This window comes from Embiotoca jacksoni, unplaced genomic scaffold (assembly GCF_022577435.1).
Source record: "Embiotoca jacksoni isolate LCO1_2020_lvr unplaced genomic scaffold, fEmbJac1.0.p SCAF_89, whole genome shotgun sequence".
NCBI classification, from domain to species: domain Eukaryota; kingdom Metazoa; phylum Chordata; class Actinopteri; family Embiotocidae; genus Embiotoca; species Embiotoca jacksoni.
In genome coordinates, this window is record NW_027185446.1 from 612,930 (window position 1) to 630,154 (window position 17,225).

General features: G+C 45.5%; 2 protein-coding genes across 5 annotated transcripts; one reads left to right on the forward strand and one right to left on the reverse strand.

The window, feature by feature from the left end:
* On the reverse strand, positions 1-2,591 carry LOC138192534 (uncharacterized). Of its 2 annotated transcripts, none has more exons than XM_069139982.1 (2): positions 2,530-2,591; positions 1-2,015 (listed from the first exon to the last, which is right to left on the reverse strand). In XM_069139982.1, exon 2 carries the CDS (start codon positions 1,920-1,922, stop codon positions 180-182), a length of 1,743 nt encoding a protein of 580 aa, XP_068996083.1. In that variant the 5' UTR covers positions 1,923-2,015; positions 2,530-2,591; the 3' UTR covers positions 1-179. The 2 variants fall into 2 exon arrangements, with proteins under 2 accessions (XP_068996083.1, XP_068996082.1); XM_069139981.1 differs by lacking the exon at positions 2,530-2,591 and adding an exon at positions 2,150-2,492.
* gan (gigaxonin) lies at positions 2,585-15,808 on the forward strand. 3 transcript variants are annotated; one of them, XM_069139978.1, is made up of 13 exons: positions 2,585-2,666; positions 3,502-3,725; positions 3,859-3,973; positions 4,046-4,396; positions 4,568-4,636; positions 5,319-5,470; positions 5,832-5,953; positions 6,064-6,176; positions 7,211-7,360; positions 9,138-9,274; positions 10,396-10,530; positions 10,838-10,947; positions 13,957-15,808. In XM_069139978.1, exons 2-13 carry the CDS (start codon positions 3,541-3,543, stop codon positions 14,127-14,129), a joined length of 1,812 nt encoding a protein of 603 aa, XP_068996079.1. In that variant the 5' UTR covers positions 2,585-2,666; positions 3,502-3,540; the 3' UTR covers positions 14,130-15,808. The 3 variants fall into 3 exon arrangements, with proteins under 3 accessions (XP_068996079.1, XP_068996081.1, XP_068996080.1); XM_069139979.1 differs by lacking the exon at positions 2,585-2,666 and adding an exon at positions 2,799-3,145; XM_069139980.1 differs by lacking the exons at positions 10,838-10,947; positions 13,957-15,808 and having other exon boundaries at positions 10,396-10,655.
* Positions 15,809-17,225: the final 1,417 nt, after the last annotated feature.

Genomic DNA, 17,225 nt, shown 5'->3' on the forward strand with positions numbered 1-17,225 from the left:
TGTTTGTTTGTTTATTGAAGCTGCACAATATTCACATGCATGCAGAGCTGCTGTGGAACATTAAGATCTATAAAATCCTTCCATGCTGATGAATCTATCAGTTTTATGATTGTAGATAAAATGTCTTAAAAGCTGCCGAGCTCCCGTTTATAAATGTTTAATACAAAAGCATCCGATCTTCAGAGGTGCGTCTCCGTCGGGGTCACCAGGTACCGGACGGCCCAGCGCAGCAGCAGCTCGCCGACTCGGACCCGGCTGAAGTCCTGCAGGTTCTGCCCGGTCACCTGGTAGCAGTAAGAGAAGAGCTTGCCGTCGCCGTGGAAACTGGGACGCGTCCTCCTCCCAGCGGCCCGCTGGGGACCGCTGCCCTCCTCGAACCTGCAGCCGCCCGCCTCCGAGTCGAAGAGCCACGACGGCAGGCTGCTGAGCTCCGCCCCCTCCACGGGCGGGTCACTGCGTTTCCTCTTCGCCTTCCTGTGCTGTCCCTCCGTGTCCTCGCTCTGTCTGTCCACAGCGGCGATGCTCTGCTGGTCCTCAGGAGGCGTCAGAGATGAGGAGGCGGCGGCGAGGGTGGAGGTGGGGGCGGGGGTGCTCGGCTGGTTCTGGTACGGCGGGAAGAAGCTGGACTCCTGGACGGGGAGTTGCGTGCCGTTGAGGACGGCAGCAGCCGGGCGGTCCAGCGGGACACTCGGTGTAGTTTCTGGTGAGGACGAGGAGGAGACACACGGAGGAGGGAACATGTCCCAAAGTCTGGACGGACACCTGTCAGTCACGTCGTCCACAAGGAGTGGTGGCGAGCAGTCGTAGACGTCCTCTGTAGCTGCTGACTCGGCGGTTTGCTGCGATCTGCCTCCCACGTCCTCCGAGATGAGCAGACGCTTCACAGGGACGCTGAAATGTTCCGCTCCCCGATACTGGACCCGGTCCCGGTCCCAGCCGGTGGCCCGGTGGCCCGGCGAGGAGGTGGAGGGGGGCTGCAGCCGGTCCCTGACGTCCTCCAGAACCGCCTGCAGACAGTCGTGCTGCCACTCGCCCAGCAGCTCGCTCAGGTCGAAGCCACACGGGCTCCTCCGGACCTCCTCCCGGCCCAGCAGCGACCGCCACGTCTCGCTCACCTGGCGGCGGACGGACGGCCGCGTGCTGCAGCAGGGCGGGTTGTCCTGGACCGGCCCGGCGGCGGTCGTCGCCAGCTCCCCCACCGACAGGAAAAAGAGGCATTTGATCTGTTGGGGGGCCATGTGGAAGCACAGCCGGTAGTCCTGGATGCACACCGTGGTGTTGACCAGGCTGCTGAAGCTCTCGCGGTCCTCCTGCTCCTGCAGGTGCTCCCAGGCGGAGGCTGTGAGGACGGCGGGAATCTGGAGCGCCCCGTCGGACAGGAAGAGCAGCCCGGTGGGCCCCTCGGAGCCCCGAGCCTGGGACTCCGACATCTGACCCACCCCGATGACGTGAGCCTTGAACTGGCTGCTGCTGCTGGCCGCTGGCCCCGTCTCCTTCTCCTTCTCCGTCTCCTTCTCCTTCCCCGTCTCCTCCTTCTTCTCCATCTCCTTCTCCTCCTTCTCCGTCTCCTTCCCTGTCTCCTTCTCCTTCCCCGTCTCCTTCTTCTCCTCCTTCTCCATCTCCTTCTCCTCCTTCTCCGTCTCCTTCCCTGTCTCCTTCTCCTTCCCCGTCTCCTTCTTCTCCTCCTTCTCCATCTCCTTCTCCTTCCCTGTCTCCTTCTCCTTCCCCGTCTCCTCCTTCTCCTCCTTCTCCGTCTCCTTCCCTGTCTCCTTCTCCTTCCCCGTCTCCTTCTTCTCCTCCTTCTCCGTCTCCTTCCCTGTCTCCTTCTCCTGCTCCTCCTCCTCCTCCTCCTCCCGGTTGCCGTACCTGAGGATCAGACTCTCTATCCACGGGGTCAGTCTGCTCCGAGCAGCGCGAGGCATGTTTGTTTGTGGTGTCAAACGGTGCGTCTCCTTTTAGCTTCCGTTAGGTTTCCGCTGCTCGGTGGTTCCACCATCACAACATCACCGGAGCAGCTACAGACCAACAAATATCACCCGTTAACGATTAGAAAACACATATTTAATTTAATGGACACATTCTGGGAGGAAGTTATCACGTAGCTGAGCGCTAAAATCAAATCTTGAGCTCGCACGAAACATGAACTTACTGACGTCTCCACTTCCGTTTGCAGCAGTGTTGCTAACTGACGATAATATCCAAATTCAAACAAGTAGTCGTGATTATAACCGAGAACATCCGCTCAAACAACAGTATTTACGTGTTTCCACAGTTATGGCGGCGATACTTGTGTAAAGTTGGCGATAACTAACTCGGAAACATTGCAAATATCTGCTGCACAACGAACCGATTAACAAAGCTGCTGGTGATGCGTTCAGGTGTCCTCGTGAAAGTACAGTGGAAACAGTTGTGTTCATAAATGGCGTGTCGCTGCCTGGTCAAAAGAATCGCGAGACTATGGGTCATATAGTAATTTGTATATATATATATATACCGTATATACATATATATATATATATATATACATACACCGTATTTCCCACTTTTCCTTGGGCTGTGAACGCAGCTCGGTCCCGTCCCGTCCCGTCCCGCCCCGCCCCGCCCGGAGTGATTCATGTCGTCCTGAGCAGGTTGGACCATAAAACACGGAACATTTCAGTCTTCAGGTAAGACGTCTTAAAAATAATAGATATTAAAACCATGACACGTGGAGTTAAAGTAAACCTGCAGGGCTCGAGACTTTGTTGTTTTCTTCCTTTTCCAGTAAATAAATGATTGAAACACGTTCGCGAACATGAACTGTGACGTCGATGAATTACGAACATGAACTGTGACGTCGATGAATTACGAACATGAACTGTGACGTCGATGAATTACGAACATGAACTGTGACGTCGATGAATTACGAACATGAACTGTGACGTCAATGAATTCCGAACATGAACTGTGACGTCGATGAATTCCGAACATGAACTGTGACGTCAATGAATTCCGAACATGAACTGTGACGTCGTGTCGTTTTGGTCGCTGGAGCTGTTGCTTATGGACATGTTGGTTGTTTTGCTACTAGCCTAGCCTTTGCTTACCAAACCTGGTTTAGAAAGCTGTCAGTTTAAGAAGTTTCGTCTGGGTGCAGTTGTATAAGGTACTTTTGAAAGATGATTCATCCGTTTTACGAACCTTCATGTTTTTCCACAATGTTCGGCTGTGAAGTGATTCACTAAGCAGTCAAATTGTTTTGTTATTACGTTGTAAATGTGAAATGTCCGCTGTGGAAGAGGAGGAGTGGCTGGCTAGAGAAGTAGCTTACCAACCAACCTTTAAAGCCATTTTTCATCCAAATAAGTGTTTTATGTTGTGTTTTGTGAAAGCCGAATTGCAGAATTCGCCCTGTTGGTTTGTTTAATGTCCTAAAGTATGTATTTATCACGGGCTTATGTTTCATTGTGAGCTGTAAAACATAATTGTAAAGAAGTTGAGCCTGACTTGTTCTGTTTACAGGAGTGAACATTACGTTTCTGGGCTGTCCCAAGTCTAGACATGCCCGACTCTGGATGTAGTGAGCCCGGTTCAAAGGTTTCAGACCCACAACATTCCCAGAAACTCCTCAGGGTCCTTCGCACCTTCTGGCAAGAGCAAAGTTTCCACGATGCTCTGCTGGTGGTGGATGGAGAGCAGCTTCCTGTCCAGAAGAACATCCTGGCTGCTGCAAGTCCTTACGTCAGGTCAGCAAGTCTGAGCCCAGAGTCCGACTCTGTTTCCGGTGTTACAGCGACACGGGTGTGTCCGCTCTCAAACCACTGTAGCTTTAATTCTGATGCTCTGTTGTATTCAGAAATGTTAACTCTTTCCTGTCAGGACCAAGCTGAACTACAACCCTCCAAAAGAAGATGGATCTACCTACAGAATCGAGCTGCAGGGCGTCTCCATGGCGATCATGAAACAGATCCTGGACTACATCTTCAGCGGGGAGGTGAGCGTGGACGTGCTTCTATCCACATATGTTTTCTTTTGAGCCTTCACGGCCTGTTTGTGTGCCACACAGATCGCTCTGAGTGAAGACACCATCCAGGACATGGTGCAGGCGTCCGACCTGCTCCTCATGACCGACCTCAAGTCTCTGTGCTGCCAGTTCCTGGAGAGCTGCATCACTGCGGAGAACTGCATCGGCATCCGCCTCTTCTCCCTGCACTACTGCCTCTACCACGTCCACTACGCCGCCACCGAGTTCCTGCAGACCCATTTCCGCGACGTGGCTCTCTCCGAGGAGTTCAGGGAGCTGCCCAGCGACCGGCTCTGCGAGGTGCTGGCCATGGAGAAGCTGAACGTGGGCAACGAAAAGCACGTGTTGGAGGCTGTGGTGCGGTGGTTCGCCCACGACCCGGAGGACCGCAGGGTGGGTAACACTCAGCGTGGTCAGGTGACTGTAAGATCACCTGACCAACAGCTGCGTAAAATGACACCAATTCTACTGGAAGTGTCTTAAAGTGCAATACCACGGAGGGCCACTAGGGGCTGCCTCCAAAACACTGTGTGAGAGTGAGTCCTATCCCGTCTCTGTTTGCAGGTCCACATGAGGGAAGTGATGTCGGCCGTGTGGCAGCAGGGTTTGGACGTGAGCTACCTGAGAGAGCAGGTGCAGACTGGGAATGATTTCCTTCGTATTATAATAAAGTATTTATCTAATAACAGACGGAGCTGAAATCAGTTTCAACAAAGTATTTAGAAAAGTCCGGTATAGAGCTGCTGCAGTGCATCCAAATGACACTCCTCCACTTTTTTTCTCCATGTCAGGAAATATAATGTTCATATTTCTCTTGATCAAGGCTTAATTCTTTTTTTGTTTTTTTCGATCCAGTCCTCCCTAAAGCGAATGTCCTGCAAGAGAGCCACTAAAAAAAACTAAAGTCGTCATAGTAACATCATTAAAGGTGTATTGGTTGTTTCACCATGTCACCTCGAGGCCTCATTTTGATTTGCTCCCGTTTGCCCTATTAATGTTACTGCATGAATAGAAACCCCTTTCAAAATAAAAGCCCTGTAGCATTTAAGTAGACAGAAACACTTCATTTACTAACAAAGCTTTTATTGTGAAACATTGGCAGGAACGTGTTGTGACTGAAATCTGACAGTAGCTCGATCATATCATTGACTTTATTAACTTAAGGCGATAAAAAAAACCCCATCATAATGGAAATGAGAAAAAGTCGCCCAAAATCTTCCAAAGCTGGAGCCACAGATCTGATTTGATCAAAGTGTGTTTGCTATTTTTAACTGAGCTGCTCACCTCGCTGTGCATTACCGTGGTATCCCATCAGGCCATGGGGGAGCCGCTGATGAGGGAGGTGATCCGGGAGTACTGTCAGACGGTGCTGGGGGAGGGTCAGCTGCAGGGCGAGGCGCTGCTCGCCGCCTTCAAACCCCGAGGATACTCCGAGTGCATCGTCATCGCCGGAGGAGAGGACCGCAAGTGAGAACGCCGTGTGCCATCTTTGCTTTTTTTATTTTCTGAACTCCCTTAATAACCTGCAAAGCAGATTTTCCACTTCTCTCTACACGCTCTGGAGAACATAAACAAATACCATCCACTCATTCAAGTCTTTTTGTTACGACTGTCTTCTACCGTGTGAAAAAAAAAAAAGGGGGAAAAAAGTAAACGACCCAAAATATCTTTTAACGGTCCGAGTCCTTCTGCTTTGATAAAAGTAAAAGAAAGAAAGAAAACCCCTGAATGAGGAGGGGGGGCCAAACTCTGAAGCTGTCATGTAGAGAACAGTGGTGAATGAACAGAATAGAAGAGTTTACTGCATCACATTTCTCTCCGTGTATAGAAGCAGGAAGCCGACGGCCGTGACGCGCTGCATGTGTCCGCTGTACGACGCCAACCGGCAGGCCTGGATCGAGCTGCAGCCGATGGGCGTCGCCCGCCTCGGCCACGGCGTGGTCGCTGCTGGTCCGTGAGAGGCTCAGAGCGGGAAAACATAAAATACACACCTGTAGAGAAACATGACTTCTATTTAACAGAATAATAATGAGTTAATAAGAGCGTGTCCTGTCTGTCAGAGGGTTTCCTGTTCGTGATGGGTGGAACTGATGAACACAACACCGTCCTGGACAGCGGAGAGAAGTACGACCCCGACTCCAACACCTGGAGCTCCACCCCCCCGATGCTGCAGGTACACCCACCCAATACTGCAAGCATGAATCCATCCATCACACATGTCTGAACAGATGAGAGCGCTTTGTTTACACATTACTTCATCTCCGGTGTTTTATTTTATTTAACGATGCAGTTCAGTCGCTTCCTCTCGTCAGTCCTTTCAAAATAAACTCCAAAAACTCATAATACCTGCTCTTTAAATTTGCAGGCCTGATACTCTTTTTGTTATTACACTTACTGACCACTAGGTGTCAGCAGTTCGACACAGAAAACACACTTCAAATCACCTGTTTCCAATTTACCTGTTGATTTTAGATTAGATTAGCTTTGATTTTATTAATCCCACAGTGGGGAAATTCAGTGATATTCGGTTATATTGATGAACTGAATTTGTGTACTAATATCAGACCTATATAAGAATATCAGATTTACATGTCATGTAAACCACTACTTAAAATACTGTTGGAGGCACAAAAAGTAAAGAAATATATGTATGGATAAACAATAAACTTAAATAAAATAAACATAGATAAAAGTGGGGTAATTAAATATAAGGGCTGGGACAAAAGTGGCTGAAGTATGAATAAATAAATCCGTGTTTAAATAAAAGTAGATTAGTTAGATTAGTATGGAGTATAAATCTGCATTAAATCAATTGTTGTGCTTGGTTCTGTAAACTGTTAAAATCAGTTTTAATCCCATTAAAAGTGTCCTGTTATTGTGATTATTAAATTAAACTGTACACATAAAGTAACTGAAGTAAAAATTCAAAAAACAAAATAAATGTATAAAAATTTAGAAACTTATTTAAAATGTGTATTTATTCATGTCTCCTTGAATTAGCAACATTTAAATTTTTCTAATTGTTGTGTTTGTTTATTATTTTCTTCATAAGCAAAGAAAACAATAAAATATACTGGAGTACATTTCCGTGTTGTACCCCTGCTTTAAGCGTGATTTCAGGATTTGACACATTTCAAGAGTTTTTCTACATGAATGTTGCAGCTGAACATCTTTGTGGTTTGACGGTGACGTCGCCGATGTTTTCAGGCTCGGCAGAACTTCGGCGTGGTGGAGCTGGACGGGCTGATCTACGTTCTGGGAGGAGAGAGCGACGCGACGGAGCTGATCACCGTCGAGGTGTTCGACCCGCACTTCAACACCTGGAGGATGCAGACCAGCATGACGATGATCCGGAAGGTGACGACACACAGCCGTGGGACACATGCTGGAATCATACAGGACACATAAGGACAAAACAACAAAAACAAATTAATAATTACATTTCTAAATAAATGAGCAAATAAAATTGAAGTAAATACAGAAATGAGTTAATACATAACTGCAAAAGTAGGTAATGAAGTATGAAGGTCAAATAGAAGCGATGGAACAACATAAATACAAAGAAATACTTTAATACAGAAAGACAATTATGAGAAATACAGAGATGAAAATGTTTATTCAGGAGTACATTCAGAAATCAAAAGACAATTACATAAATTTAAAAAAGTAGAGAAGTAGTAATTAAGTGCAAAACTAGATTATTAAGATGTACGGAGGTAAAAATATGACATTAAATATATGTATTAATAAAAACATTCTAAACATGTTGAAATAAATAATTAAGTGCATGAATTAAAATGGATAATTAGGTACGCAAGACAAAATGTGTATGAATAAATACATCCATAAATAAATACATTTAAAAACATTCATAATTAAATAAAAGGAGGTAATTAACAAAGTATAGAGGATACAAATACATAGAATAAATTGTTACTGTTAAAATGTTTGTTATTAATATTGTTATTAAGTTAATGTAGATATAAATTAAAACTTTAAGCAGTGATCGGCGGTCCCTCACGTGTTGCACGTCGGGGATCCAGCGGGTCGGGCCGCCGGATCCCCGACGTGCAACACATAGCCCCGCTTAAAGTTTACATTTTTTTGCTTGATTCTTGTTACCAGCGAGGGGCGTTGACCGTTATCAAAGATTGAGGAAGATCAGAATAATTACATAAAAGTTACAGTCACTTGTAGTTTCATGGCGAGATGCTCAAAATGGCCACCACGCCACGGGCACACCGATTGACGAAGACAAATTCTTTTGATAAGTTTTCATCTCCCAGGTGTTAAGACAGAGAAAACTTCAGGTCGGTGCGTCAAAATCTGCAGGAGTTCGTTAAAATACAAGTAGTGCGAATAACCAAAAATGGCAACTAAATTCACAATGGCGGACTTCCTGTTAAGTGTGATACACATGTCCACCGAATTTTGTGCATGTTGGTGAAAGTAGGTGTCGGGGCTGAAGTTTAGGGGGCGCTAGTGAGCCATTTGCCCACGCCCACTTCGCAAAACCTCTGAAATAAGTAGTTTTTCACCATGACTGGCGGGTGTGCAAAGTTTCATGAGTATTTCAGTATGTTAAAGCCACCAAAAAGGTGATTTATTTTCCGGAACCAGGAATAATAATAACGCTTGAATAACAATCGACTCCATTCGGTGCTCGTTCCTCATAAATGCAGTCGAAATATTGAAACATTCAAATGTAGATGTGTTGAACTTTTTTTGGTCGTATTAATTATAATTTACTTATTTGTTCACGTATTCCACTTTTTATTTCTGTATTCATTCCTGCATGTTTTTGTTTATTTCTTATCTATTCACCATAATTTATTTTTATTTCTGTATTTATTTAAGTGTAATTTAATTACAATCAGATGATACTTTTTGTCCTCCGTACATCATTAGCCTACAGACCCAGAAATAAGTAAAAGTATTATTTTTTTATATAAATGATTTATACATTTGATAATGAATTAATGTTGAAGATGAAGCAGGTTTCCTCTGTGATCTGCCTGAACCAGCTGCTACTGGTTGAAGATTCATTTTATGTTTCAATCCTTAAAACATCTACTTTGAAGTCTAATAAAATGGAAATAAAGGACATGAAAGCAAGGTGGTCCTTCTCCGTCAGGTGGGCTGCTACGCCTCCATGAATAAGAAGATCTACGCCATGGGCGGAGGCTCCTACGGGAAGCTGTTTGACTCCGTGGAATGCTTCGACCCCAAAACGCAGCAGTGGACGGGCCTGTGTCCTCTGAAGGAGAGACGGTAAGAGACATACATCTTCACAGCTCGTCCTTTTATCTGCATCGCTTCTTCTTCCAACACAAATATCCGCCTTCAGTCTGCGATATCAACTTTGTTCGTGGTTTTGTTGCACAACAGGAAGTGAAATGTGTCTGTCGCACCACCAGATCTGTCGCTTTTAGTTTTAGTTTGACTTCGGACACGTAACGATGACATTTTGACATTTGAGACAGGAAGTGCAGCCGAGTCATCTCAGCGTTCTTCATCGCTGCGAAGCCGCTTCTGTTCATGAGTGAAACGAGTCGAACACGCCGAGCTCGTCTAATCCGACACGTCTTCTCCAACGTTTGTTGTCTTTCCAGCGCCAGCTTGTGTAAACCACCAAAACTTCATCTTTCAGCCTGAATCCTGTGTTCAGATCCTGATTTCTGATCATTTGGAGCCATTTCCTCCTTTAAACGCTGCGTTCCTGATTTTGGTCGTCAAGAAATCATCTCTGATCATCGACTCAAAAACAACATATAAATAAAGTTCCAGGCTTCTGGAAAACCCAGAGGCCACGCCCCCTGAACTTAACGTGATGCAGCTGGATGGTAGAAAGTTGTGGACTCCGACTCATTCAAACTAGTTTTCCAACATTTTCTCAGCCATATCAATGATATTTCCTCACGTCTTCTTCTTTTATGTTCAACCCCGATTTTAAAAACGTCAGGACAATGTGTAAAATGTAAATAAAAACAGAATGCAATGATATGCAAATCACGTAAAACAATATTTAATAGAAAATAGTCCAAAGACAACAAGAAATTTGATTGTTTTATAAAAATATCTGCTCATTTTGAATTTGATGTCAGAAACACGTCTCAAAACAGTTGGAATAGTTGGAAAGTTGTATAACGCAAAAAAACACCTGGTGGAACATCTGACAACTAATTATGTTGCCTGGCAACAGATCGGTAACATGATTGGATATTAGAGGTTCATCCATGTGGGAAAGAACAAAGTGCAACAACCAGCAATTCATTTATGAGTTCACAGGATTTTCAAATTGTGTGATTCTGTTTTTATTTCCTAACGTTTCTGTAAACTAAGATATGAGAGTGAAGAGTGAGGCGGCGCTCCGGTGCATCTCTCCTCTGCAGGTTCGGCTCGGTGGCGTGCGGCGTCGGTCAGGAGCTCTACGTGTTCGGAGGCGTCCGTAGCCAAGAGCCCGACAACCCCGAGCAGAGACAGATGACCACCTGCAAGTCAGAGTTCTACCACGACGAGATGAGGAGGTCAGGGGGCGGAGCTAACGGACAACCTTCATCACAGTCTCTGGCTTCTGTGATCTGAATACAGACACGGAGAGCGTTTAGCAGCTTTGTATATATATACTTATATATATATATATATATATATATATATATATGTATATGTATGTATATATATATATGTATATATGTGTGTATATATATATGTATATATATATGTGTGTGTATGTATATATATGTGTGTGTGTGTATATATATATGTATATATATATATATATACACGTATATATATATGTATATGTATATACATATATGTGTGTATGTGTTGTAGGTGGATGCTCCTGGATGACCAGAGTTTGTGTATCCAGACCAGCTCGTCCTTCGTGTACGGTGCCGTGCCGATCGGCGCCAGCGTCTACGTGGTGGGCGACCTGGACACAGGTGAGAAAACCACACAGCTCTCACCTGTTGGTAAACCGTCTGTGTGTGTTTCCTGTGCGTGTCTAAATGTGTGTGTTTCCTGTGCCTGTCTAAATGTGTGTGTTTCCTGTGCGTGTCTAAATGTGTGTGTTTCCTGTGCGTGTCTAAATGTGTGTGTTTCCTGTGCCTGTCTAAATGTGTGTGTTTCCTGTGCGTGTCTAAATGTGTGTGTTTCCTGTGCGTGTCTAAATGTGTGTGTTTCCTGTGCGTGTCTAAATGTGTGTGTTTCCTGTGCCTGTCTAAATGTGTGTGTTTCCTGTGCGTGTCTAAATGTGTGTGTTTCCTGTGCGTGTCTAAATGTGTGTGTTTCCTGTGCGTGTCTAAATGTGTGTGTTTCCTGTGCGTGTCTAAATGTGTGTGTTTCCTGTGCGTGTCTAAATGTGTGTGTTTCCTGTGCGTGTCTAAATGTGTGTGTTTCCTGTGCGTGTCTAAATGTGTGTGTTTCCTGTGCGTGTCTAAATGTGTGTGTTTCCTGTGCGTGTCTAAATGTGTGTGTTTCCTGTGCGTGTCTAAATGTGTGTGTTTCCTGTGCGTGTCTAAATGTGTGTGTTTCCTGTGCGTGTCTAAATGTGTGTGTTTCCTGTGCGTGTCTAAATGTGTGTGTTTCCTGTGCCTGTCTAAATGTGTGTGTTTCCTGTGCGTGTCTAAATGTGTGTGTTTCCTGTGCGTGTCTAAATGTGTGTGTTTCCTGTGCGTGTCTAAATGTGTGTGTTTCCTGTGCGTGTCTAAATGTGTGTGTTTCCTGTGCGTGTCTAAATGTGTGTGTTTCCTGTGCGTGTCTAAATGTGTGTGTTTCCTGTGCGTGTCTAAATGTGTGTGTTTCCTGTGCCTGTCTAAATGTGTGTGTTTCCTGTGCGTGTCTAAATGTGTGTGTTTCCTGTGCGTGTCTAAATGTGTGTGTTTCCTGTGCGTGTCTAAATGTGTGTGTTTCCTGTGCCTGTCTAAATGTGTGTGTTTCCTGTGCGTGTCTAAATGTGTGTGTTTCCTGTGCGTGTCTAAATGTGTGTGTTTCCTGTGCGTGTCTAAATGTGTGTGTTTCCTGTGCGTGTCTAAATGTGTGTGTTTCCTGTGCGTGTCTAAATGTGTGTGTTTCCTGTGCGTGTCTAAATGTGTGTGTTTCCTGTGCGTGTCTAAATGTGTGTGTTTCCTGTGCGTGTCTAAATGTGTGTGTTTCCTGTGCGTGTCTAAATGTGTGTGTTTCCTGTGCGTGTCTGAATGTGTGTGTTTCCTGTGCGTGTCTGAATGTGTGTGTTTCCTGTGCGTGTCTGAATGTGTGTGTTTCCTGTGCGTGTCTAAATGTGTGTGTTTCCTGTGCGTGTCTAAATGTGTGTGTTTCCTGTGCGTGTCTAAATGTGTGTGTTTCCTGTGCGTGTCTAAATGTGTGTGTTTCCTGTGCGTGTCTAAATGTGTGTGTTTCCTGTGCGTGTCTAAATGTGTGTGTTTCCTGTGCCTGTCTAAATGTGTGTGTTTCCTGTGCGTGTCTAAATGTGTGTGTTTCCTGTGCGTGTCTAAATGTGTGTGTTTCCTGTGCGTGTCTAAATGTGTGTGTTTCCTGTGCGTGTCTAAATGTGTGTGTTTCCTGTGCGTGTCTAAATGTGTGTGTTTCCTGTGCGTGTCTAAATGTGTGTGTTTCCTGTGCGTGTCTAAATGTGTGTGTTTCCTGTGCGTGTCTAAATGTGTGTGTTTCCTGTGCGTGTCTAAATGTGTGTGTTTCCTGTGCGTGTCTAAATGTGTGTGTTTCCTGTGCGTGTCTAAATGTGTGTGTTTCCTGTGCGTGTCTAAATGTGTGTGTTTCCTGTGCGTGTCTAAATGTGTGTGTTTCCTGTGCGTGTCTAAATGTGTGTGTTTCCTGTGCGTGTCTAAATGTGTGTGTTTCCTGTGCCTGTCTAAATGTGTGTGTTTCCTGTGCCTGTCTAAATGTGTGTGTTTCCTGTGCGTGTCTAAATGTGTGTGTTTCCTGTGCGTGTCTAAATGTGTGTGTTTCCTGTGCGTGTCTAAATGTGTGTGTTTCCTGTGCGTGTCTAAATGTGTGTGTTTCCTGTGCCTGTCTAAATGTGTGTGTTTCCTGTGCGTGTCTAAATGTGTGTGTTTCCTGTGCGTGTCTAAATGTGTGTGTTTCCTGTGCGTGTCTAAATGTGTGTGTTTCCTGTGCGTGTCTAAATGTGTGTGTTTCCTGTGCGTGTCTAAATGTGTGTGTTTCCTGTGCGTGTCTAAATGTGTGTGTTTCCTGTGCGTGTCTAAATGTGTGTGTTTCCTGTGCGTGTCTGAATGTGTGTGTTTCCTGTGCGTGTCTGAATGTGTGTGTTTCCTGTGCGTGTCTGAATGTGTGTGTTTCCTGTGCGTGTCTAAATGTGTGTGTTTCCTGTGCGTGTCTAAATGTGTGTGTTTCCTGTGCGTGTCTAAATGTGTGTGTTTCCTGTGCGTGTCTAAATGTGTGTGTTTCCTGTGCGTGTCTGAATGTGTGTGTTTCCTGTGCGTGTCTAAATGTGTGTGTTTCCTGTGCGTGTCTAAATGTGTGTGTTTCCTGTGCGTGTCTAAATGTGTGTGTTTCCTGTGCGTGTCTAAATGTGTGTGTTTCCTGTGCGTGTCTAAATGTGTGTGTTTCCTGTGCGTGTCTAAATGTGTGTGTTTCCTGTGCGTGTCTAAATGTGTGTGTTTCCTGTGCGTGTCTAAATGTGTGTGTTTCCTGTGCGTGTCTAAATGTGTGTGTTTCCTGTGCGTGTCTAAATGTGTGTGTTTCCTGTGCGTGTCTAAATGTGTGTGTTTCCTGTGCGTGTCTGAATGTGTGTGTTTCCTGTGCGTGTCTGAATGTGTGTGTTTCCTGTGCGTGTCTAAATGTGTGTGTTTCCTGTGCGTGTCTAAATGTGTGTGTTTCCTGTGCGTGTCTAAATGTGTGTGTTTCCTGTGCGTGTCTGAATGTGTGTGTTTCCTGTGCGTGTCTAAATGTGTGTGTTTCCTGTGCGTGTCCAGGCAGCAGCTTCGACTACATCCGTGAGTTCCGTCGTTCTTCTGGTTCGTGGCATCCCATCAAGCCGATGCTCCCCGGCGACCCCTCCAAGACGTCCTGCGCCTCCCTTCGCTTCGCCAACTGTCGTCTGTTCCGCCTCCAGCTGAGTCAGGGCATGTTCAGGATCCGGGTCTGACGCCTCCACCGGTCCGTCCGGTCCACGGTTAGAGGAACATCCAAACACTGAAGTGTTCTCGTTTCTAGATGTTTCTAACTGACTCAACTTCATCGTTTCAACATCGGAGAGTTTTTTTTTTAGAGTTTTCTTTTATCTTTGATTTTAACGGACATTTTAACGTTACTGGTTCTCAACACTTTCTGATGGGACGGATTTTAACGCAGGTTTGAATATAGAGGAAACGTTATTTTTTGGATTAGTTTTCTCACTAATGTGTCAGTCAGACTAACTTCAAGTCTCCGCCGCCATCGTACAGATTCAGAGAAACCAGGAGTCTCTTAAAAACAGAGGACATCAGGGCTTAAAGCTTTCCAGAGAAATGGCTGCTACTTTCTTGAGTTTACGTTACGTTGGGTGGACCAATCAGTGACCAGTGGGCGTGGCTAAGTGTGATGATGCTTTTGTTTCTAAATATAGTTCCTACAAAAATATCCATCCATCCATTATCTATACCGGCTTTATCCTGAACAGGGTCATGGGGGGCGGAGCCTATCCCAGCTCACTTTGGGCGAAGGCAGGGTTCACCTGGACAGGTGGTCAGTCCATCACAGGACCCTTAAGTATATATAAATATATTAAATATATCCTTTAACTGACTTTAAGAAATCGACATGTTTCCCTTGGCTCTCATTGGAGGAAGCTCTCTGTTGTTTACAGTTTCCTTCAATGCTGATTGGTTAAAAGCTGCTCCAATAATTAAGCCCAGGTCTCATAGTAGGAAACTTGTGTGTCTGGTGCCGCCCGCCGGACGGACCTGGTGCCGCCCACCTGATCAGAAACCCGTTGAGAAGCAGCACAGATAAATCAACCAAAGATTTCTGCGACTGTTTGTCCTGCGATCAAACTGGAAACTTCTGCGTTTTGTTTCTTTAAAACTTCAAGAAAATCCAGACGGAGAAAAGGAGCTTAAAAAACACGACGTCAGTAAATCTGAGCACCGAATGTAGAAACACTTCAATCATCTTCCTTCATCTCCAAATCTCACTGACTCCACCTGGGCAGAGTGTCTGTCTGTCTGTCTGTCTGTCTGTCTGTCTGTCTGTCTGTCTGTGTGTGTGTGTGTCTGTTTGTGTGTGTGTGTGTGTGTGTGTTTGTGTGTGTGTGTGTGTGTGTGTGTGTGTGTGTGTGTGTGTGTCTGTTTGTGTGTGTGTGTGTGTGTGTGTGTGTGTGTCTGTGTGTGTCTGTGTGTGTGTGTGTGTGTGTCTGTGTGTGTGTGTGTGTGTGTGTGTGTGTGTGTGTGTGTGTGTGTGTGTGTCTGTCTGTATGTGTGTGTGTGTGTGTGTGTGTGTGTGTCTGTATGTGTGTGTGTGTGTGTGTGTGTGTGTGTGTCTGTATGTGTGTGTCTGTGTGTGTGTGTGTGTGTGTGTGTGTGTGTGTGTGTGTCTGTATGTGTGTGTATGTGTGTGTGTGTGTGTCTGTATGTGTGTGTCTGTGTGTGTGTGTCTGTATGTGTGTGTCTGTGTGTGTGTGTGTGTGTGTGTGTGTTTCACACCAGAAGTAGTCTAACCTGAACGTACAGTTGCTGTTGTGGTGAAACGGTTGTTTCAGTTTGTACTTTTGTAACTGCTGCATGAGGAAGTTTTGTAAAATGTCGTCACTCGTCTGCGTCAAAGGGATTAAATCACCAAAGTGGTCAACCGTTTGTTTCTGTCTTCTTTTTATATGAATCCAAACATCACAGAGCCACAAATCAATATCATCTGAGTCATTTTGTACTCAAGCAAACATTTTATATTAGTTGGTGGCATTTCTCAATAGTAGCTTTGAGTGTTCCTGAACGCATCACGGTGCTGCACACCAACAACCTCCATGAGGAAGTATTCAGAGTCGTCTCTTCATCATCATCACTGAGTTCCTCACGTTAATGTGACCGCTGGTACGAGAACATTAGTGATGTCACCATGGAAACCTGAAACTGGAGCACAGAAACAGCAGAGTTTAGATCAAACTCTGTAAACGGTCATCAGAGACCTTTGAAAGTCTTCAGAAAGTCTGACGGCGATGAAGCGACGAGCAGGCGAGGTGTTCTGATGACATCACGTTTCAAGAGGGGCGGAGCTTCACTGTCCAAGACCGAAGAAGGCGTCAGGAGACACCAGCTGGGTTTTCTTGGTGTCACCGTGAATTGGTCCCCCAGAGTCAGACTGTCAACACCGAGTTCCACTGGGACCTTCTGAGCTTCTGTTCTGCTTCGTGGTCTTCAGGTCAGTCTGTGGTTTTGTGCTTCCTGTCTTATTTTTAAATAACTCACCTCTTGTGTGTCTGTCTCATTTCACTTCCTGTCCTTTGTATGATTGTTGGCCCCACCCACTGATTAGTTCCATCTGTCCCTCGTTGTCCTTCCCTCCCTGCTGTATTTAGTCTGTGTGCTCTTCTTCTTCCCTTTTTGTCACTTTGTTTCAGTTTCCTGTCTGTTGCTGCATCTTTGAAACCCAGAGAACACAAACCATCTGAACTGTGGCGCCATGGCAACAAGGTTCTCCAACATGACGACACACCCGCTGACAGCGCCTTGAAAACTGGCGAGTTTCTCATCCTCAACAACACAATCGTAGCTCCCCCCCTCCCCCCCTCCCTGGATTCAACTCCCTCAACTTCTTTTTCCCCAAAATCTGCTGTTTCTCTGCTCCAGTTTCAGGTTTCCACGGTGACATCACAGGTGTTCACGTACCGGCGGTCACAACAACAGTAATCATCTGTAGGGGATGGATATTAATAATCTGTTTTCTTTCCATTAGTAAGTACAATAAATTCCTCTTCCCACAGGATCCTGCAGGTTCTTCTGAATGTCAACTGACAAGAAACAGAAAACGCTGAATGTATCGTTGTTAAATGTGAAGCTTTAAATTGAGCGTGCTTGTCAACACTGTCAGGATGAGTCTGGACGAGGGATTAACACAACAGGATTAGCGAGCGTGACCAGGATGGAGATAATTCGGTTAAAGTGAGCAGCTCTCGTGACCGTTAGCAGCTAACCGGGGTCCTGTGAGCGATGTGGGCCGAGACGGAGCAGAACTCTGCTGCAGGACGGGCTTTACAACGGAGAGGATGGGT

What these genes read in the sequence shown, in the direction of transcription:
- LOC138192534 (XM_069139982.1), bottom strand. Translation starts at nt 1,922, where the DNA reads ATGCCTCGCGCTGCTCGGAGCAGACTGACCCCGTGGATAGAGAGTCTG.
- gan (XM_069139978.1), top strand. Translation starts at nt 3,541, where the DNA reads ATGCCCGACTCTGGATGTAGTGAGCCCGGTTCAAAGGTTTCAGACCCA. An exon ending in TGAGCTACCTGAGAGAGCAG is followed by an intron (nt 4,637 to 5,318) that starts GTGCAGACTGGG and finishes GTATCCCATCAG; the next exon opens with GCCATGGGGGAGCCGCTGAT. An exon ending in GGTGGGCGACCTGGACACAG is followed by an intron (nt 10,948 to 13,956) that starts GTGAGAAAACCA and finishes GTGCGTGTCCAG; the next exon opens with GCAGCAGCTTCGACTACATC.